This window comes from Rousettus aegyptiacus, unplaced genomic scaffold, assembly GCF_014176215.1.
Source record: "Rousettus aegyptiacus isolate mRouAeg1 unplaced genomic scaffold, mRouAeg1.p scaffold_m13_p_3, whole genome shotgun sequence".
Classification (NCBI taxonomy): Eukaryota; Metazoa; Chordata; class Mammalia; order Chiroptera; family Pteropodidae; genus Rousettus; species Rousettus aegyptiacus.
Window position 1 is genome coordinate 162,392,272 of NW_023416306.1, and position 24,245 is coordinate 162,416,516.

General features: G+C 36.7%; 1 protein-coding gene across 2 annotated transcripts in view; it reads right to left on the reverse strand.

The window, feature by feature from the left end:
- GALC (galactosylceramidase) overlaps positions 1 to 24,245 on the reverse strand; it is a 50,161-nt gene that overhangs the window by 2,957 nt on the left and 22,959 nt on the right. For both annotated transcript variants that reach the window (XM_016123819.2, XM_016123818.2), the window contains exons 8-16: positions 21,113 to 21,268; positions 18,314 to 18,438; positions 17,104 to 17,231; positions 13,685 to 13,774; positions 12,878 to 12,964; positions 11,942 to 12,092; positions 9,783 to 9,963; positions 5,751 to 5,914; positions 4,267 to 4,343 (exon numbers count right to left, since the gene is read on the reverse strand). In XM_016123819.2, coding sequence (XP_015979305.2) covers positions 4,267 to 4,343; positions 5,751 to 5,914; positions 9,783 to 9,963; positions 11,942 to 12,092; positions 12,878 to 12,964; positions 13,685 to 13,774; positions 17,104 to 17,231; positions 18,314 to 18,438; positions 21,113 to 21,268 — 1,159 coding nt within the window. The remainder of the gene's footprint in view (positions 1 to 4,266; positions 4,344 to 5,750; positions 5,915 to 9,782; positions 9,964 to 11,941; positions 12,093 to 12,877; positions 12,965 to 13,684; positions 13,775 to 17,103; positions 17,232 to 18,313; positions 18,439 to 21,112; positions 21,269 to 24,245) is intronic.

The following is a 24,245-nucleotide window of genomic DNA, read 5'->3' on the forward strand; positions in this document are numbered from 1 at the left end:
ACATATTCTGCCACGTAGGAAACAGTGAATGTTAACACTGAGCTAAGGGACTCACATACACAAATCAGATGAAGCACAAACCTGTCTGACAGTAGCTTATCTCCATTTCCACACACCCCCAACTCTCCCCTCAGCCCCAGGCACCAGCCACCCTGGCCTGCTGGCTGCTCCTCACACAGGGCCAGTCAGAGCAGGGACACCTGCTCAGATTGCTCATCCCATCATTCAGGTATCAGCTCAAACATCACCAATTCTAACAGGTCTGCCCTGACCTCTCCATCTGGAAAATATGGGCAGGGGAGCTATTTTATCTCATTATTCCATTCTTTTTTTTTTTTTTTCAAAGTTGTATTTATTTATCTATGAGTTTAGTGTCTTAGAACAGGAGTCAGCCCACTGTGGCCCAAAGGCCAGCCACCTTTCTTCACAAATAAAATTGTATTGAAACACAGCTGCACTCACCCATTTACCTACTGTCTATGGCTCACTGCAAAAGCAAGAGTTGAGTAGCTGCAACACAGACCACGAGGCTAACAAAGTGTAAAAGATTTACTATCTGGCCCTTTGCAAGGAAGTTTGCCAACAAACCTTGTCCTAGTAGGATAGAGGCTCTAAGAAAGGAGGAATCGCATCTGTTTTGTTCATTGCTGTATCCCTGAGACTTAGAACTAAGTGCATATAGTAAATGCTTAGTAAAAACGTGTCGAGGAAAGAAAAACTTTTGTCCCTAAAGCAATCTTACAGATGTTATCTCCACTTTACAGTTAAAAAACAAAAATAAAAACAAAAACAGAAGCTCAAAAAGGTGAAATAACTTGCTGGAAGTCAGCAAGGAAATAGGAATGCTGGTCTGTCTGGTTCCGAACATAACTACTCCTAAGAACATTAACTTGATTCAGTAAGTGCTTACCACATACCAGGTACTGTATCAAACTTTCATATATGGGACCACATGCAATCTTCATAAGAAAGGTGTGTCTTCACATCATGGATGGGAAAACAGAATCTGAGCAACATAAAATACTTGCAAATGAACAAAACAGACTTTAAAGACTATTAGTCTAACCACTACACAACAGTGATGAGGGTATGTAGCACATGACATATGCTGAGGAGAATTCAAAACTGGAACACGTTAAAATGATAAAATTCTCACATTAGCTATAATTTGGAAAATGGACATCATAGAAGATGTTTTGTTGTTTTAATTTACACAGCAAATATTCATATGCCAAATGTTAAATGCACTATGAATTCAAGACAGAGTCCCTGCTCTTAGGGAGCTTGCATTCTAGTAGAAGGACACGAACACGCACACGATCAATAAATGCTAAGCGACGAGTGGCGTGTGAAGAATTAAAACAGGATGATGTGGCGCGGGGTGCCTGAGAGAGTACTCTAGGCAGGAGAGTTGGAGACGGTCTCTGAGAATGCACAGAGAGTTGAGATGCAGGGGAGAAGCAGAATGCCCACAGCCGATGGAACAAAAAATTATGGGGCCGGGGGCGTGGAGTGAGTGTAAATCAGCAAAATCTCAATCTATCCCATAGCCAGACCAGAGCTAATTTCTAAAAGTAATAAATTGCTCTGTACTGAACAGATATCAGAAGAAATCGCTAAAACCGTTCAGAGTGGCTGTTTCAGAGGACCAGAACACAGAATGGGGTGAGGAAGAGGGAGCAAGAGGTGAGGCAAACGCGTGTATTTTCATGTGCCCTTTTGATTTTTTTAACCATTTATACGAAGTATCTGAAAATAATTAAGTAAATCTATTTTTGAAATCTTTTCATGAATTCAAAAAATTCATAAAATTACTAAAAATGAACCTAATGAGAACTCAAAAATAAACCTGAAGGATTTCGTGGGAGATCTTAATAAAAGGTGAGATGCAGAATGTTCCTATTCCCATGTTCTTACATGGGGAAACACATTATTCCAAAAAAAATGTTATTTTTGCCCAAATTGGTGTATAAATTCAGTGAAATACTGGCAGCATTTCTCATCAAATAGAAAATATGTTTTAAAATTCAGGTAGAGGAACATATATACTAGAATAGCAAAAATAATTTTGAAAAAGAAATAAAGAGGTACAGCGCAGGAAATATAGCCAGTAATACTGCAGTAGCTAGGTTTAGTGCCAGGTGGGCACTGGACTAATTGGGAGAATCACTTCAAAAATTATATATATGTCTAAGCACTGTTCTGTATACCCGAAACTAATATAAAATATTAGTTTTTGTATTATGAATGTCAACTCTAATTAAATTTTTTTTAAAAAATTGCCACCCTGGTATCCACTCAATTCGCTCCCCAACCATTCACTGGACCCTCACCCTGACAGCTGAGAGCCACCAGTGAATAAAACAGAGGCCTGTAATTAAAGGAGCTACGTTCTAGGGAAGGGAGTAGCACTAATACGCGAACGATCAACAGAATATGTATGATGTTGGGAGGTCATAGAGCTTTAAAGAGAAAGAAAGCCAGGGAAGAGGAACGAAGAGTGAGACGGGTGCTATTTTATATACGGTGGTTAGGAAAGGGGTCTCAAGAAAGTTAGGGAGTGAGCCATGAAATCACAGACTTTAGAAAGTTAACAACACAATTTAATATGTGATAACTAGATAATAACAAACAAAACAATATAAAGAACAGAAAAATGTTCAGAAACCAGCCTATGCACATGTGATGTTTTGTTAGAGCGAAAAAAAGTGGCTTTTAAATCATAGGCAAAAGGACAGCCTTAATAAATGATGATAGCTATTGATTTGTTTTGTTTTGTTTTTTAATTATATTGGGCTCTTCCCTTTACAATTCACAAATAAATTACAGATAGCTTGAAGACAAACATAAAATGAACATCTTAAACTTTGTTTAGTTTGGGGGGAAAATACATTCCTAGCCTAATGGAGAAGATCTTCTTAAATAAAACGTAAAAGCAATGAAAAAAAGAGTGAACTATTTCACAGTACAGCAATTTTTAATTTCTATTCATGGACCATACCATAAGCAAAATTAAAATATACATCGTGAGAGAAGAAAATATTTGTGACCCATATAACAGACAATGGGTTACTACCCAGAACATATACTAAATTCATACAGATCCATCAGAAAAAGGCAACCCAATAGGAAAATGCGGAACGAATGCCAACGGGTAACTTCAGAGAAGAGAAAATACAAATAGCCAAAAAACATGAGATTTGCAAACTCCCTAATTATCAAAGAAATACAAATCATGTCCATGAGTTTGGAAAAAATTTCTAAAACTTGATAATATCAAATATTATTATAACAGCTGTAAAAAATAACAGTTTAACTAGCAAAATTTAAAATGAAATTGCACTTCTCACTATCTGCCTAAACAAATAACAGAATATGTGCACCCCCAGGGGCACATAAAAGACCCCTCCCCTCTACCTGCAAAAGGCAGCCCTTACTGCCTCAGTTCACTGCAAAAGGAAAGGGCTGTGTACAGAGTTATGCCCATCATGTGTTATGCCCATTAAATAAACTATGCTACACCCAAACCAGAGTGTCGGTACACACTGACACTGGCTGAAAAATCAGTATTGTCATTTTTGGTGGTTGGATAAGAAGAGAACAAGTTCAAAACCTTATTTGAATTTCATTTTTAATCTCCATTGTGACCTGAACTAAATTATGACAGGATTATCTAAATTATGACAGGATTATCTTGGCAGAAAGCAGAGTATTACACAGCAGAATTTCTCCACATTGCATCCCTCAGAAGCATATCAATCAGTAGTAACTCATGATTAACCAGTGATTTTGACAAATATTTTTAGATACCCGTGACACTAAAATTAATCTGGTACCTTCTCTGACAAACATATTCATGGAAACCAACTTCTAAAATATTGTGCTTATAGTCAAAAACCAAATTGTTTTCGTCCGTCAAAAATAAATTTATGTGACTTTGCTTATACCTATTAGCTTCAATTATAATCTTGGTTCAAGCAAATTTGAAAAAAAGTTAAGTTACTGACTTTATCTACCAATTATTCCAGAAACAACACTTTAAACAATACTGGGGTGATAAAATCAACTGCTGATGGTTCTCAGGTGGGTTTACCCTGACACATGCTGTCATCCTAGGGAATGGTGCTTTGCTGGTATCATGGCAGATTCTCTGCCAATTTTAATTATTTATCACACTTTCTCCCCTCTCATGTGTTAACAGGAAATGCTAGAAAGGTAAAAGAAAAGAACATTTTACCTCCAGGCATTCTGACCAGCAATACTGACCTTAATAGTTAAAGTGAGTGTGTACCATTCTTGTGCCATAACTTCAACTGGTCCTGCAGCATATATGACCCATCCAGCTGCAACACAAAAGGATTATCTTAACTGATATATTTTAAAAATCTAAATCACAGAATCACAAAACTCAGCGAGGGTTCTCAGGTGGCATTCATACATAAAGTCAGCCCTAATGAAGATCTAGAAACTAATTTAAAACAAAACATCCTTAAGTCAAGCAAGCATTCAACAAACATGTATTGAGATCCTACTCTGAGCTATATACTACCTGTGAGCTCACAAGAGAGCCAGTGAAATAAATTTACAAACCAACTGTAATATAATGCATTAGCATCTACAGCCCCAGTATATACCTATACCTGATTGAATTGAATATGGAGAACAAAGAGTATTAAAGACTACCATAAAATTTCTAGCTGGTATAATTGGTTACATGTGAATAGCGTTCACTGAGAATTAGAGAGAAAAAATAATGAGTTAATTTCTGGATGTATTATACTCGAGTGCCTGAGAAAAACCCAGAGATGTTGAGTGGGCAGTTTAAAACAGAGCAGTGGGGACTGAGGACACACATTTAAATTCCTACTTCTGATTCTGCCACTAACTCGTTTTGAGACCTTGGGCAAATCAATGAACCTCTAGCTCTGTTTTAGATTGGAAAATATGAAGTACCTTCTAGACCTGTCACACTTTGATTATGAAATTTCTACTCTAATATACTTATTACTACCCACTCCCTCTTTGATTTTTATTTTATTTATAGAGTCCTTTTCACCCTAGGAAGAGGCAATGAGCAGCAAACTATCAGACAGAAGATGTTTTATTAATGCAGGAGGAAAGTCAGGAGAATGAAAATCAAGACCTGTCACCACTAATAAGGTGTAGTTTCAACGGAGTGGTGTGCATACCAAACCAAAGGGACATGGATTGAATTCGACTAAATATCATCCAGCAACTAACCTGGATAAAATACTATTCTACACGAGACAAGGGCTGTTAAGATGAAAGAGAAAAGTCACGCTGCTTTCAAATTATTAATGAAACTAGGAACTAGGATTACTTCATTTTAAGCAAATCAATCCCTCTCCTTAGTTCCACAAGCACCGTGGCAACATTCTTAGAGTCTTGCTGTTATTTACAATGTTTCCTGAGCATCCTCACCCTGCCTTGCAACCACCACCTTACCCCAGTCTCTGCAAATCCTACCCCAACATCCAGAAATCCTGGCTCGACTCTGCAACATCCAGAAAAGCTTTGTATCATTCTCTCTTTTACTGAGTTGCCTATCTCTGCACTAATTAATTATCATTTTGAACCATTTGGTATTGCTTACATGTGTTGAATCTTTTCCCAGTCAGGTGTTTAAGCACCTTGAGGTAAAGCTCTTTCATTACTCCTATAAGTAACACGCAGATACTCATGGTACCGCATTATGTACTAAGCCATGTGCCATTGAAGAAGTCACTTACCTAGGTCGCCTGTAACTCTGTAGGTTCCATTTGCAAAAATCCAGAAGAAAACTCCTCTGGCACTTCTAATCAATATCCCACCTTTATTTACTCGTCCGGCAATGAACACACCTCCCTTCTCAAGGGTCTCTATGTAAACGTCACACTTGATAGTCACATTGGACCTGTGGAATGAAACTGCTGGTTAGTGCACGTGTGGCACACAGTTGCCGTTTCACAGCCACACGTTTCCAAACCTGTGACTGAGGTAAGTGTGTGACTTGCTAAGCTTTCACCAATGATGACTGTAAGTTTTACATGACTAAAGTCAAGTCATTTCACTGCCTCTTTTAATGAGCTACTGGAAAATAATATTTACCGTTTTTAAGTTTCTTAAGAATACGCTTCTTATCTCTGAAATAAAACACCTTCTTGTCCTAAGAATATATAATATTAAAAGAAACCATTTCTTCTAGAAATATATAAAAGTTAAGTTGCCACACAATTCTGAACAAAGACCTTTATTACATTTCCATCAGCAAAGAGGAGCAGTGAAGGCAAAGAGAGGAGTCCCTAGGAGCACATGAAGGACTTTAGGCTAATTTTTACATGTAACCCTAATAAGACTTAAAAACTACAGAAGAAAGGTCTAAAACTATCTGTCTGCACAAAGAGTCAACTCTACAGCAGGGGTTTTCAAACCTGAGCAGCTCTGAGGCCACCTGGAGGCCTTGTTACATTCAGAGGCTGGTCCCGCCCGACAGGCTCTGGATCAACAAGTCTGGGGTGGGCCCTGTGGATCAGCTGTCTAATGATTCCCACCCAGGTCATGCTGATGCCGCTGGTCAGGGCACACCACCTTGAGAACCATTCTCCCCGGCAAAGCATCTCTGTCCACAGAGCAGTAAGACCCTGGATCCAGGACACTGATAGGCAGAGTAGAAAGAGGAGAAAGATTCAGCCCGCCAGGGCCCAGCAGGGCTCTAACCGAAGCTCTCCTCCAGGCTTCCTTCCATAAAAGCTACTGGATATCCGCAATGACACAGACACCATAAACAATGGTAGGGCCACCATAAACCAACGAGAGCTCTGACAATAATTCACCTCCTACTCAAAAGCTAAATACAAATGAGAAGGAAAGCCTGAACACAGCCAAGTAATAAAGCAAGCAAATTATCTAAAATGAAACTAAGAACACCAAAAAATATATTGGAAATGGGGGAAAAAAATGGATCTAGCAGCTTTTACCTTTCTCAGAATTTCTTCTCATCAGTGCATTTTGCACAGTGAAATTTTACTACATAGATGAAAATGTAAAGAGGAAGCACCTAGGACAGGTAGACACGATCTGGGAAATCCACGTTTAGTCCTCTAATCAGAGCTGGGCTGCTTTACAGGAAAATCAAATGCTAAGTAACGAAAACCAAGTCTCTCTGGTGCGTCCTCCTACAGGAGAGGGAGTGTTTCTCTCTGTAGATGCCACCAGCATGGAACCACCAAGGATCGACATTGTCCTTTACATCCCTACCTCTTTTCTGGTTTACCAGAAGTTTGAAAGTGCTACAGATACTGTTAGCACCATAAAATTATTCTATTTAGAGTTATAGTGATTAAAAAGGTCAAATTTTTCCCTTCCTTTTACATCATATTCCAGAATAATGGATTCCTGCATCAAAACTTGCAGGCAATTTTACAGATAATGAATAACATGGAATGAACATGTGGTTTAGTCTTCCGTAGCCATAATCTCTCAGTGGTGCCGAGAGAACAAAACCAGCTAACATGTTAAGCAAATTTGATCAAAGGGATCAGAGTTCAGACATGTGCAACGAAAGGTAATTTTGTGATGGTCTTCTGATCCCAACCAAAGCTTCTAACAAGATGGAAAGTGTTAAGTAGCTTTGGTAAAGTCCACTTAAATAACCACATCTAAGTATGAGACAGGAAGTTGCACCGCAAACACAATTCTAAGAACTGATGACACTGGCCACGGTGAGAGCTGATTTATTAAACTGCACTGTAGAGAAAACACACGAATTTTCCCTTTCCTACTGTGAAAAAGAAGATGATGATTAAAACAAAGTGTGGCCCAAAGACCATGGGCTACAGTACCAGACAGACCTGGCCTCTCGCCCGGGTTCTGGAACTTACACACGTGGGATTGCAGCCAAACCTTACCTTGAAGCCTCAGCTTCTCAGTCTCTAAAGTAGAGAGAACGATGCCTCGTCCACAGGTGGTTGTGGGAGGCTCACCCCAATGTTTAGCATTATCTAGTGTTCATTCCTTCCTTTCCCTACAATAAGGGGGCATCACAGTCAGATAACAGACATGAACATGGCGTGTGTGTGGAGCTTTGAACAGATCTGGCTATCTCAAATACAGAATGAAATACCTAGAAATAACACATAACAGGATGGTGCCAAGTTTTAAGGGGTCTTAGAAGTCAGGCGTGGAGGCACAGGTCTGATTTGGTAACCGGAGAGAGCCACTGCACATTCTTGATGAAAGCAGGGATTATGAAAGCTGAAAACAGTCTTTCCTTAACATGCACAATTGCTACTTCCTGGTCTGTTTCTTTCCCTCTCCCTTCACATGCCCCATCTGCCTCTTCCCCTCGTCCTTACCCACTGCAATAGCAAAGATTAAGTACTGCTATTTAAATACTGCAAAATCTTCAAAGTTATGAAGAGTTTTGGTTAATCTTTCTGATTTTGCTCTATCTTATCTCCCGACTACAATTAGAGTCTCTCAATTTTTCTAGAGTTCCAGCCTGAAATAAGAGAGTTTGGGTTCAGAGAGAGCCCTTTATAGCATTCACCGGGGTAGGGGATAACGGTTGTCACAGAAAGTTTAAGGTTTTATATGGTGACTGGCTCCCAAACTGGTGATCAAAATAATGGGGCCCATGGCTTAGACACTTAAACCCAGCCATCTGTCTTACAATAAGACCATCAGTAAGCAATGAGGGAATCGCAAACCCCACTGACATGATCAGAAAATCCAGGCAAAGTATCTCTACAGATGATAAACAGCATTTCTGTTGTTTTAAAAGAGAAGCTGCCGAAGTTACCCTAAGAATTCTTCACTATACCCCAATAACTAACTCTCCATGGTACTGCAAGGCTTCCAGAAACTGTAGCTAGCTGCAAGCTTCTCAAAACTTATATCAGAGCTCGGAACTAGAATTGGGATTTGTAACAGGAAGTACGGCAATATAGGAGGGATAAAGACTTTCTGCGATATTCCACAGATAAACCACCAAGGTTCTTTTCAGAATTATCTTCCTTCCCTGTCCGATTGCTAAGCTACAGATATGGCTGTTCGGTGGTTTGGCATTAACAGACGGATACATCACCAAAGCTGGAATGCTTGTGTTTTATGCTTCACAGTGGAATTATGTTAGCTAAAAGAACAAGTAGGAAAGAAACACCTACGACAGGCATAATGAGCCATGCCCTGGAATTCCATGACTGACTTAAAGGAGAAGGTAAAGTTTGGAGAAGGTCGCTGTATTTTAAGTGAAGAATAAATATGATTTGTCTCTTTATTAGAGGCCTAAAGAATAGAGTTGCATTCACTTTCAACTAAAAGCTAATTTGCTTTTTACTATTGCCATCTACTGTCACCTGGTAAATAAATACATTTTCTACAAAAGCTAAGTGGTGAAATTCTAGTATGGATCCAGCAGGTGGCAACAGCAGATCAACAAATCAACACAGCAGCAAAACAAACCAAAAAACAACACATAGATCACAAAGTATGTTTATAAATAAATACTAAATTATTATTGAGTCCAAAAGTCCTGAGTTTTTATATTAAAATCCATCTGCTCCTGCAATAATCACTATCAAACTGGGCAAATCTGAGAGAAAGAAACTGAAGCAGTGGAACGATGTGCTAGTTTGTGGCTGCCATGACATTTGACAATCGTCACACGGCCACTGGGTTTTCAGCCGAGGAGGGCTACTGAAGAGTCTTTGCTTCAGGAGGCACCCAATGACATTACGAGGTTATTTCAGTCGGATCTCCGTTAGAACACCAACATTACATACCACTCGTAATCTCCTATAATACTGATCGTGTTGAAGGCATCGGCCGCCCAAGTTATGGGTCGTTGATTGAGAACCTGGCGGAGTGTGAAGCGATGCTCTCCAGGGTCCTCGGCATTCATAAAGTATTCAAACACGCCAGTCTGGTCAGCGAAATTCGGAGCTTCACTGAAAAACGGGTAGTCTGTTCAGGACGAAATAAGTTCTGTTTAGTACCAAATCTTTAAGCGAATCCTTCCTCGCTGATATTTTATGAAACACTTTTAAAAGTTTTAAAATAATAAATGATACTTATAACTAGTTAAAGATTAGGGTTTAGGTTGATAGAGATATTGATTTTTATATCATCATTATTAAATATTGGTATGATCAGTTTGGCACATAGACTTTACATGTTTAATCCATGCAATTGCTTAAGAGGGAAGAACATGAATTCTGGAGCAAGACAGACCTGGGTTCAAATGCCAGCTCAGTCTGTCCCCCTAGGCAAGTTGCTTAACTGCCCAATTTCTCAAATTTCCTCATTTCTAAGTGGGGCAAAGAGAAATAAATGAACATATACAATGTGTACACAAGCCAGCACCTGGCAAAGGCTCAAACAAGGTTCTAAATCACTGGTCACAGTCAGCAGCTGAGAGAACCTAAGAAAAGGCTTATTATGCCAAAAATGAAATTTAGAAGTTACAAGTTTTCTTCTATTTCTAAAATGGAACAAAAATAAGTTTTTAGTCTAAACTATATGTCAATCTTGTCTTAGTTTTATTAAATTATAGTCGTAATGATGAAGACTATAGAAGAGCAATTTTAGTCATAATATGGTATAGCTGTTTTGCATCTCATGATTTCTAAGTATTTTCCCATTGATTATATCATCTAAGATATTAAAAACTCTATAAAGTAGTCCTAAAGCCTGGCTTATAGTTTTTAACTTTAGTTTTTAGTTTGTTTTATAGCCAATAATGCATTACATTTTAGATTTGAAGGTTAAGAGTTGCCTTTCAGTCTTCAGGTCACAGAACAAATAGTTTGGGTGTTGACACAAGTTCTTCAATTCCATTAAGTAGGCTATCTCCCACACAGACTCACATACTGAGGGTAAGAAGAGTTACCTCGCCAACAGAGAATTGAGCAACAAATCGCTAAGACACTCGCGGTTGACGAAATTAATGGATTCACCTATTTCAAAGAGCCGTAAGAAAACAAAGCACCAAGCTCCCCTGAGGGCCACCGTTGTCTGTGTTACCCAAATAATTGTGAGGACTCCAGTACACAGTGCAAAGGGCCTTATACCCCAATCGACCACGAGATCGCTTCCTGGGAAAGGAGCTAAGACTCCTCGCAGATGGTCAGAGTCTCCATCCGTGGTGGGACAAACAGCCCTGCAGCAACAGGGGGTTCCAGTCTCTCTGGGAATGCCAGTCTCCCTCCCCACTTCTCTGCTACAGCTGTAGGTGTTAGGAGCAGAGTAAAGAGCCACCTGATCCTGTCTGTGAGGTCTATGATGCTACTAACACTTACTAGTCACCAACTTTTGTTGCTTGCTGAGTGATCTAGGAAAATAACAACAGTGCCCATGCCATCTAACTTCAAACCATTTTCCTAAATTACCTAGAATCAAAAGCTTTTCTAACAGCTTTAAGGCAGATCTTCCCAGAAAACCAGGAGAATGCAAATATAAAACTCCAAGACACAGCTAGAGGGTGGGTAGTTGGATTACCCAAGGACAGCACAGCTGCCCACGGGCGCTCAATCAGCTGGCACTGCTGAAAGATAGGCATTAACATGCCTTAACCTGCACACAAAGGGACGGAGTCGATACTGGCTTTCATGAGATATGGACAACTGGGCAGTAGCAGGGTCACAGATCTTAAGTTTCACCCAAACGCGAGTTAGAATTTTAACTTTCATTCTGACAGCGACCTCTATGTTTCTTCTGGCACTGAAAAATACAGGGTCCTCAAGTTGAGGTTTGCCTTGAAATAACACAACGATTAGGCCTCATTTACTACATAGAGATTTAGAGCTAAATGAATGTAATTTTCACAGCTGCTCCATCATGCACTGGCATGACAGGTAGAAATCTCTCTGCTACTGCTAAGAAAGAAAACCAAGGTAAGTTTTAGTTAAAAAAAAACAAAAACAAAAACAAAACAACAACTTACCGACATTGAAATCATCCTTATAGACACGTGGGAAGGGCTTAGATTTTGGAGGCAGCGGGTAACTGCCTTTGCTTCCAGTGATGAGAGTGGTGATTGTGAACAGCTCGTCTTCCCGCAGTTCCAGTGTGAAACGGCCACCGCTGTCGGGCAGCTGAAAAAGCAAACGCTGCGTTCAAGGACAGGTGCTCCGGCTCATCTCATTTGGGCAAAACAGCTTCTTAAAAAATAATCTTAACGATAAGCCAAACTCATTTCTGTTTGAACTGCCTAACCACTTGTAAAGGACACAGCCGAGTTTAAGGCCTTCAGAATTTTTAAAAAGTTATTTTGAAGACTTTATAAAATTATACTTTATGGAAAGGATTTTGAAAGAATTTCACTACATAGAGGGAAGGAGGAATAAATGAACCCCAAATCTATTTCCATTAGTCTGTAAGCTCTTTAAAACTTGTACATATTCAATACACATAACTAGGAGATCTGCTGATTTATTTTTTAGGACTTTATTAAGCTTTTACTATGGTAGAAAAATCCATAAGATCTCACTGTTGACTCGTTTTAATCACAGAAAACCTTTCACCATGATAGAATTGACTATACTTGGTCACTGGTAGTATATAAAAAGTGAGTGGGAAAGACAGAGTTTCAAATGAGACTCAAACATCTGAGCTGGGGAGCCAAGTGACGGTGGTCCCATTCACCAAGACGAACTAAACACCTGAAACAAACAAACACACCTATAAAATACAAACTTCTTCTACACTGCCTTGTAGAGGATTTCTATTAAAAAAAAAAAATAGTTGCGGACCACTTAATCCCTATTATGCTTCGGCCACAAAATAAATTACAAAATTAAAAATTCTTAATTCATTAATCAAATTCCATTCCCCTTAACTGTTGCAATGTTCAAAATATAAGAATTTATTTTAAAACTACCCATAGAGCATCCAGTTGTTTGAAAATAACTCTCTCGGGTGATTTTCCAAGCTTGGTATACCACACCTGCATCTCTGGTATTTCACTCTAAGGAGAAAACACACACAAAAGCACAGCTGAGTGGTTCATCATACCCTTTTTGAGAATTTCCAAAATCAGCACCAGCAAGAATGATTAAGGACAATGTGCACTCTATTTCTATTTACCAAAGACCCACCTGAAATTTTAAATAGTTAACATTTTGAAAATAGAAAGGTATTATTCAAGCACATATTTTATTTCCTGTAACTCTACAGACTTTTAGCAAACATTTAAAAAGATTTTAGTGTCTTTGCTTCAAAGGTACTCATTACCACGCCTATATAAAAGCTTTTTAAGAATGTTCTGGCATTGAAAAAACAATCTTAATGCAATTAGTAGTCAGAAAGTATACTGTATTTTCTGTATTTAAATCTAACAGTAAATAGGAATAGCTAGGATCTAGCGTCTCTTTTTTGGTACAGAGTACTAAAAAGATCGATGCTTTAAAGTTCCCTAGATTACATAATTGATGCTTCTACTAATAAGAGCGACTTTCTTGTAGGTGATTTTTTTTAAATGTTCATCAAAGCCACAGAGAGTTTTACCCCCTAGTGGCTTCCGTGGTGTTTAAAACCAGTCTGCAGAGAGAAGACAACAGGGCCATTCATTCACATGCAAACTCTTAATGACTGTAATATAAGACTTCATTTAAGAACTGCTGGCCTGTGATAAAGTACATAAGTTCTCAAAATCAAAACTAAAACAAAATCCCACATATTTACTTACGAAAGAACCCTTAAGATCGAAGGTAGCATACTGGTGTGACACATTGAAATAAGGAAGAAGTGGCCGTATACACATAGAATGTCTATGGCTCTGAGGAGAAAAAAAAAAAATCACATAAATTATCCAAATGATGTACAAACCATCTTAGAAAAAAAAATAAAACAGTTAATGCCCCCAAGATTAATAGAAATGGCACACGTTAGGTCACAATATGAGTTTATTTAAAATTTTTAAAGACTTTTTCCTAATATAACCTTTATTGAATATCTATTGCATATGCCTAGCCAAAGCAAAAGCTCACTGGCATTCTGACGGAATCGAACTTGGAATTCATAGCTAAATTCTAGTCATTTTACAACACACAGATTAATTTTATGTTGTAACTATTTTCCAAGTAAAATAGATCAAGTGAAAAGCAAATGCTCAGGATGTTTTTACTGAAAAAGCATCTCATCTAATCTCATCTCATCTAAATACAACCTTCAAATAGACAACTAAGGTCAGCCAAATACATATAACAAATAATTCTGCCAACATCATGTTTTACTAAATGGTCACTGCTATGGGCTGGGATCAAAAGACATATCCAACATAATCCCTACTCGAAGCGATTCCACAAGCACATAGCACTTGGAGTATAAGTCTCAGCCAGGCTTTATGGACAATAAAAAAAATTACAATTATTATCAAAGATTTCAATATCTGATCCTCAGTAATTAATATACAGCTCAACAGAAAATCAACAAGAAAATAGGCAATCTGAACAACACTACCAAGTAACCTGTCTGGACTGATAACTATAGGTTACTTCATCCAGCAACCGCAGAATGCACATTCTTGTCTGGTGCATAAGGAACATGTATTGAGGTATACCACATGCCCATAACAGAATTCTCAATAAATTTGGAAAGATTCAAGTCATACAAAGTATATCCTTTAACTATAGTAAATTAAATCAGAAATAAGTAACAGAAAAACCTCTCAAAAAACTTCAAAATATTTAAAAATTAAATTTCTAAATAATCCATGGCTTAAAGAAAAAATAAAAAAAGGAAATCAGAAAGCATTTTGAGTTGTATGAAAATGAAAACAACACATTAAGATTTGTGGGATGCCACAAAATCAGTAGTTAGGAGAAAATTTATAGCACTAAACACCTAGATTAGAAAGAAGGATATGAGACTTCAGCTTCCAACTCAAGGCACTAGAAAAAGAGCACAAATTAAAACCAAAGTAAGCAGAAGAAAGAAAATAATAAAAATCAAAGGAGAAATCAATTAAACAAAACTTAGTAAAACAAGAAAGAATAATCAAGAAATCAAAAGCTGATTATTTGAGAAAATCAATAAAGTAGATAAACTTCAAAATGTTAAATACAGAGTTACCACATGATCCAGTAATTCCACTCCTAGATATTGCCAAGAGAAATTAAAACACATGTCCAAGAAAAGATTATACACAAATGTTAACCTCAGCATTATTCATTATATCCACAAATTGGAAACAACCTCAAAATCCATCAACTGATAATGAATAAATAATGTGGTATATCTATACAATGAAATATTATACAGACATAAAAATAATTAAGTATTAGTGATAAAGAATTATAAAAACATTAATTGGAGGAAGCCGAGCACAAAAGGCCACAGAGTATATGATTCAACTTATAAGAAATGTCAAGAAGAGGCAAATCTACAGAGATAAAAAGTAGAGTAATGGTTGCCGGGGGATGATGGAGAATGGAATGAGAAGTGACTGCCAATGAGTATGGAGTTCCCTTTTGGGGTGATTAAAATGTTCTGGAATTACATAGTTCCACAATTCTGTGAATATACTAAAAACAACTGAATTGTACACTGTAAAGGGTGAATTTTATAGTATGTGAATTAAATTTCAATTTAAAATTAAATTAATATAAATCATTATTTTAGTGAAGAAAAAAGAAAAACCATATGATGCTTCCAGTAAGCACAGAAAAACTGTGACACAATCCAACATCCATTCCTTATTTTAAAAAATATCTGGAAATAGAAAGTCGTTTCTCCCTGATAAAGGGTATACATGGAAAATATCATACTTAATGGTAAAAGACTTAATACTTTTCTCCAAAGATCAAGGACAAAACAGGGATATCTGTTTTCACTACTTTCATTCAACACTGCGTTAGAGATTCTAGGCAGTCCAATCAGTCAAGAATAAGAAATCCATTTTGGAAAGGAGGATGTAAAATTATTTTTATATATAGATCATCTACCAAAAAAAAAAAAATCAATGGAATCAACAAAAAAAAGCTACTAGAATTATAGGTGAGTTTAGCAAGGTTGCAGAAAACAAGATCATTATACAAAGATCATTATACCTGTATTACTATATACTAGCTACTAATAAAATTAAACTTTTTAAAAATACTATTTACAGTAGAGCTGAAAATGTGAAATAGCTAAAATTTTAACAAAAGATGTGAGGGACCTATACTCTGAAAACTACAAAATACTGTTGAGAAATTAAATAAAATCTAAATAAATTCAAGGACATGCCTAGTTAATAGGTTGGAAGACGTGATGTTGGTCAGATATCAGTTCTCCCCAAATTGATCTATAGATTCAAGGTAATCCCAATCGAAATCTGAGCAGGCTTTTTTTATTTTTTTTGAAGAAACTGACAAGCTGATTCTAAAATGCACATAGAAATGCAAATGACCTAGAAAGTCAAAATAACTGAAAAAAGAAAGTGAGGGCACTAACACTGTTTCTAGGAATTATTATAAATATAGACTCTACAGATGGACAAAAGTCTTCCATGAGCTTCCCTTATCTGACTAAAAGTAGCAACTTCTGAGAAATAAAGCTGCAATGAATTCCTCTTCAGAATGCATGAACTCCCAGAAAGAAGAGATGGAACTAAAACTACCCCAAATCTCCAGGGAAGTTTAATGGCCCTGAACAAGAGAGAAAAACCACTCAGACCAGTATAGTCAAACACTATCATGAACTTCCTGTTTGTTTTCCCAAAAACCCATTTTTCTTTTCAGTCATTTATTTTCCATAAGTGCCCCCCTTCTCTCCCTCCCCATTATCTACTGAGCTAAGTATACAAACTCAGATTGTAACCACCCTCGGAGTCACTCATCACTGAGTTTCTCCCACACGTACGTGCATTGCATGCACAAATAAATTCTGTTTTCCATCTTCCTGTTTATCTACCTTCTGTATGTTTAATTTGTAAGGCCCCAGGTACTGAACCTGAAAGGACAGAGGAAAAAGTTTCCTCCTCTCCTAAATACTGTTTATTATATGTCTGTCAATCATACTTCCAAAGCTAGTTAAAAAAAAAAAATGTTCAGTGTGTTATATGCTGTTTTTCCAACACCAACAAAGTAAATTATTCCAAAAAAACGACAACAACAAAAGAATTACCATAGTCTCAATGATGATGGTAAGGTTACCTAAGCCGTCAGTCAGAGCTACGTAGCTTCCTCCCTTCTCTAAATGGCCAACTGTCTTCAGGTAATACCAACCTGGTTGAGTAAACTGAGTGGTGTGAGCTACAGAAAAGAAGAGAAAGACTTTAAATGAGATAAAAATGGTGATAACAAATTTTTCTTTTAAACAACAAAAAAGCCCATCTACTGATTTGAGTCTGATTAAGTCTAGCAAGCTATTTATTTTGGCAGAAAACACTTGCCAACCCCATGTTCCAACACTGGAATAATCAGTCCAGTTAAATGGTATAACTGTAGGGAGATTCTTAGAATGACTGGAAAAAATAAATGAACCACATTCTGTCAATTCAAGAATATTGTCTTCTCCTCCAAGAGCAAAATAAAGTTATCCCTTCCCAATCTTTGTTCATCTCTATTTAACCCATCCTACTATAACTACAAAAAAATAATAATAAGGTTAAAAAAGTTAGTGCATTTCAAAAACTTAAGTTTTATGGTTTCAAATGAGTTAATTTCCACTATGCATATTTATTGGGCACTTCCAAAGCTGGCCCTGACCACCACCGCCGCCTCTGACCCCCGAAAAAAAAACAATTTCAATATCAAAGGAGTTAACCAACCAGGAAATATGTCGAAGTAGCATATTATTTTTATTTTTAAAGTTACTTGAGAACAAACTCTGCAAGGACACTCTGACTCTCCTCTGTGTCCCCCTGAAAACAGGAAACAAATCTCTCACATTAAAGGTATCCTCCCTGCACCAGGAGGTAGAGAGACATCCTTACTGCCAGAGAGAGGCAACTCAGAGCCAAGAAGCTGTGTAGGCAAACTACTTGGTGTCTTCACTAGTTAGCACCCCAAGCCCATTTTGATGCCTTGTCAGTTCTTCACAAATGTTTTGTTTCTTTGTCTAAAAATTATGCTAACCGCGTGTTTTGGTTACTTCTTTGGTCCCATAATCTATGAGACCTCCATACATACAAAATTAAATTTGTTATTTGTTCTTTTTTTTTTTTTTTTTGGTCCTGTTACTCTATCTTGCATCTATTTAATTATTAGACAGCCAAAAACATCAAAAGGGTTAGGGAGATACTGTCCCCCTCTCTGACAGCCCCCTCTCTGTGTTTTCTGCTTTGTCTCTTAGAAATGAATTTAGAGAGTGAGAAATGGTATCTGAATCATACCTGTTATCCAAATAGGAGCCTCTACTACATAATGCCCACTCCACGGCTCCTGAGCTGTCATCAGCCCAGAACGCCCATACGGCAGCTGTTCATAGTAGCTAGCCACCAAATTCCAAGCAATGGTTCTAAAAGATTCGTTTGATAAAAGAGAAACACCAAAACAGCTGTGATAAAAATGCAATAGTCCAGAAGCCTACATAATAAAAAGACCTTAATGTAGTTTATATAAATACATGTAAATAACCAAAAAAAAGACCACCTGAAACAAGAAAATATAAGTTTCCTACATTCATTCTCATTTTGAAATAACTAATGTTGGATGCATCTAAATATTTTAATGGTGAATCACATAATAAAAAATATAAATGTATATGAGTTGTACAATTCTTACTGAGCAATGGTGTAACCAGAGGATGGATGATGCCCTACTAGTACACATGTCACATATCTGAGTCAAACACACAAAAAGGCTTTATCCATACCTGCTTTCCTTTGTCAGCCTGCCTTCTTAGTGCCTCAGTTTTATTGACATAATTTTATGAACTCGACTCTGAGATGCTGCAAAGTTTTGCAACTGAAAACTCTTAGAGTCTGACCACCTGGGTTCAAATCATGGTTCCACCACTTAACCTCTCTTTCCTCATCTGTAAAATGAGGATAATATTGTACCTATCTCATGTGATTGTTGTGAGGATTAAATAAATGCATATGAAGAGTGTAGAGCAAGGTCTGAGCTACAGCACCGCTATGATTTTTCTTCATCTATAAGCACTAAGTGGGTCAGCTTGTTGGTCTATACTTTGGTCCATTCTTTCAGATGTCCACAGCTGGTGCTGAATACTAAGACTGAGACTCTAGTTCTGAGGAAAATCCTAGGGCTAAAGGGAAGCTCTGGACCTGGTACTGGCTGGGTTCCTCACAGCCTAAAAATAAAAAAAGAAAACCACAGAGCTTACCCACAGAATTTTATTTTCCTTATCAAGTCCTCGGCCATAATAAAATGAGAGACTGGCATTTTTAGAAAATCAAAGCCTTCTAATTCTGTCAATATAAAGTAGAAATAATAGTTCCAATTTTCAAAAATCTTTACTACCAGTGAAAATTTTAAGAGCTCTCATGATTTTACTCATGATCACAGTATCTTTTCTGGATAGAGCTAAAACAGAAATGAAAACAAACTATCTAGAGAGTATTTTGTAATTTACACAAAAGCTTTGGAAATCTTTATACCTCTGACCCAGATTTTGACTCCATTTCTAAGAAACACCCTAAGGAAATCATAGATATCTATAAAGATAACTATATACAATTGAACACTGCAGTGCATACAAAGCTGTTAACTGAAATAGAAACAACTTCTACTTCTAGGAAGAGAAAAATCAACAAGGTATAATATATGTTCTGTATCACCGTTTCCCAAACTTGTGTGGCATCAGAATCACCTGGAGCACTCACTAGACCAACCGAATCCCAGGTGTCTTCCCTGGAGATTGGGGTTCAGTGGTCTGGGCAGGTGCCAAGGAATCCATATAAACAAGTGTTTCAAGTGCTACTTGAGACAAGGCAAGTTTGGGAAATTCTGCTTTATGTAACCGAACATATGTAAACATTGAAAATGATGAAGTATTAGTACACTCGAATATGAGAAAAAGTTCATAATGCCTTGTTAAAAGAAGCTTCTTTACTAAACATTATATAGTTTGGTCTCAATTTTGTATTACACTTATATATATATATATATATATATAACATAAATGGGAGGACGTACACCGAAATCTTTGTTAGTTACTTTTGGATGGTAAAAATATGAATGATTTTGTTTCCTTCTTTGCACTTATGCGGTTACTAAATTCTCTGCCACAAGCATGACTCTTAATGTCAAATTAAGTTATTAGAGCCACTCTCCATTATCTTTCCTTTCAAAAAGAGAAAAAAAAGCACGAAGCCTGTCAGAATAATATATCTGCTCACATTAACAGCATGAAAGTATGTATTGACTTGCTTTTGTTATGTTTATTACTGTTTTAAATAGCTACTTTGGATCTAATTTCAATTAAAGTTTCTCAAAGCATTGAAGAGATACTTCCCTGAGAAATTTAGAGTTGTATTCTCTCTCTGTTCCTGGAAATAGTTACACAAATTAAGTACGCTATATGTCAGATTGGGAAGGGGCTAGTCCACAAGATAACTTGCCTAGTCTTTCAAAAGGTCACATTAAAAAAAAAAAAAGAGGAAGGAAGGAAACTACTCTAAATTAAGAGATTTTAGGATCATGACATCAAAATGCAATGCATGGTACCTGGCTCCTAACTTTTAAAAAAGAAGCTATAATGACATTTTTGGACGCAATTAGGAAAATTTGAATATAGACTAGGCATTAGAAATACTTTTAAAAATGCTCTTACACTCTTATATATCAAAATGATATTGTGATCATGTAGGAGAATATCCTTAATATTCGAAGTAACATACTAAAATATTTAGGAGTAAATGTCATTTATTGCATAATTTATATACATGTGTGTATATAGCTTGTTACAAATCATAGAAGTGTACAAATTTTACTGTAAATAAATTATATCTCAATAAGCTTGACTTTATTCAATACAGACTATATTCAAATACAGAAAAATAGATACAGCTTAGCTATAGATATAAGTATAGATGAAGCTAATAAGGTAAAACGTTTACAATCATTGAACCTAGATTGTGAGAATATGAAAGTCTATTATAATTTTTTCTACTTGTGTTTCTGAAATTTTTCAAACTAAAAATCTTCAAAAGTTTTTAATAACTTACGAAGTCATGAAGCCGTTGATATAATTCTGATTCAATATGCGACCCCAGCAGCCTGCACCAACATCATTATTTAAAGTGCTAAAATCTTCAGAAGACCAAAGCTTCTTCTTAGTCAACTTTGCGTCCTTTACTGTATGGGTTCCAGGATAATGAGCTCTAGAAAAGAAAGGGTGGGAGGGAATGGGAAGAGGTCAAAATGTGGCACTTATATCTATTAGCTGAATAAATAAAAATACATGACTTTTCCAACATTTTATTTGAGAACAAGGGACAGCTTCTAGGTAGATGTCAGACTGACTAAACATCTGCTTCCCGTTCTTGTGTCTCAGGACATCATTAAAATGAGATAACGACACACAAAATGGGATGAATGACCATCAATGAATGGAAAATGTCTATCTGTTTCGAGAAACCATAAAATGTATGAAAGGATGTTGATAGATGGAGGTAGCAGAGGAAGCCACAGACGTAAACACTCCAAGAGACAAATGAGGTGGAGATAGGATTCAGACTTCCCAGGGGAAGTACAGAATTTGGGACACTAGGAATGAAGGAGTAAGAAGGAAGCTAAAAATAAGACTAACGAATCTATCATATAAAGTAGTACCTCCTCCCCTGTCTTAACCCTTGCAGACAGAAAGAAAAGCAGCTTGGCATTTATTCCCAGACAAAAACAATAAAAACTCACACAGAGTTCCTTCTTGAATAAAAAGAATTAACTACTTTTAGAAAGCTTCCAGTTATTATCCCAGAGCAGTGGTGGCTGCTCTGAGTGATTCTGCCTGGAGAAGGCAGGGCAGGATTTGCTACTGGCATCGAGTAAAGGCCAGAAACACTGCTAAACATCCTAAAATGCACAGAATAGGTCCCCACAACAAAGAATTGTCCAGCGAAAATATCAAAAGTGCAGAGGTTGAGAAACCCTGCCCCAAAGTGATAAATCCCTCCCTCATTCTAACATTTGAGAGGAGTCAGTCAGGTGAAGTATAAATATATATTTATTCTTCCAAAAGTAGAACATTGCCATAACTATTCATCATTGAATAAAAACAGTTAAGAAATTTCAAATGTACAACAGAAAGCAGACTGACAGTTAATATAAACATAAGAGAGCATGTTAACTAAAAAACTTTAGGAACATGAGTATATACTTTTTAGGCCAACGATTATTTCCAAAAAATTTATAATAATATAAGCAGACAATGGAGAATAGATTATATCATAATTCTAATCTTTATAGTTTGGTGTAGTAGGGCTCATAACATTAAAAGAATGATTTTGAAGACCTGTTTTAGTTTTTAGTTAGTTAATTTCATTTAGTTCATGAATCTTCTACGAGAAAGTCCTTTCTGGGAATTCAGTATACCTAGTAAAGATCAATTAGGGTACATCAATTTGGCGTTTCAGGATTTCATGAGGAAGAAAAGAATATATAAAAAGTAATAAAAATACAAAGAGAAGTATTTGATAAAAATGAGGTTCCACCAAGAGTCTATTGAGTCATTGAATCCAGCTGAAAACAGGCATCTACTCAGTGTTGTAACTATATATTACAGAGACCCAAAATCAAGGTAGCACCTAACAGGGTTAAGAAATTATTGTTCTGGCATCATAATGCCCGACTTGGAAAATATAGCTAGTAATCTTTGTAAACATAATTTTAATAATTTCTTACATTTTAGAATTATTCTTATATCACAGAACTTCATCCTAACATCATAATATTCATCTTTGATGCTTTAGCCAAATAGTTTTAAGATTCCTCTTGTCGTCACTCAGCCAAATGCATGTTTAGTGTATCTCTCATTAAAAAAATACTCATATAAAAAAATAAGGCCTGGAAAGTAATATGCTAATATGTTACCAATGATTTCAAGATGTTAGGATTATGACTAAATTCTAACCCTATAGTTTTCTACAATTTCCAAATTTTCTATAATGAGCATACATTATTTTTAAAATTTAAAAGAAACTCCTAAAAATTATAGAAATAGATGTTACATCTCTCATTCAGAAAACAATGGAACTGTTATATTATGTTTAAAACCTAAATAATTTATTAGATGATCTCAACAAAGAAGGATAGAACAAATACCAAAATCTGGGTCTCTTCCAACATCCATTGCTACTTCAACAAAATGTAAAGGTTAAGAATATAATTTTTTAAATGTATATAATTAGGCAAAACATCTTCATCATTTCACAGTATGTGCAGCCATGAGCTCATGCTTATGGAGGCTGAGTGATGGGAACATGGATATTTATTATGTTATTCTGCCAACTTTTGTGCATGTTCGAAATTCTTCATAAAAAGTACATTAGATCAAGAAGAGTCTTTGCACTGAATAAAGAACAAATTCCACATATACATGTATTCTATTTCAAATGTTTATATACATTGTCATAACAGATACAATTAAAACTTGCTTCGAAAAAGTACTGCTGGGCAGGGTAGGAAAAGGGGAATTGGAGGAAGGTGGTCGAACGCTACAATATGCCAGGTATAAGAAAAACAAACACCGGGGCTGAAACGAGCACGTGACGGCTGCAGCAAACACCGCTGTACGGTGTACAGGCAGGCTGCTAGAGAGTAGATCCTAAGAACTCTCATCACAAGAAGAATTTCTTTTTCTTCTTATTCTATCTATATGAGGTCATAGATGTCAACTGAACCTATTGTGGTAATTATCTTACAATATATGTAAATCAAACCATCATGCTGTATACCTTAAACCTGTACAGTGAGGTATAGCAAATTATTTCTCAATAAAACTGAAAGTAGATAGTTTGTAGATAGACGGTTGGATGGATAGATGGATAAATAAGACACAGAATAAAAAATATTGCTGGGGCCCAGTGAGGTCAAGATGCAGAGGGCTGAAAGGCAGATTGGACTACGGGAGCAGGGTCAAAGTCATACCGCTAAGGAGACATACAGAAGTCATAATCAGAGCACCACACCAGGCCAACACGCATTCATGACAGAATTCCCAACCACAGGAAGTCTGAGGGTTACAAACTGATTTCATGACATTGTCTTTTATAATTTCTAAAATTTAAATACTTCACTGCCTCTTAATCTAAACAAAGCCATGTTTTATTACTGAAAATGTTGACACGATTTTTAAAAGTT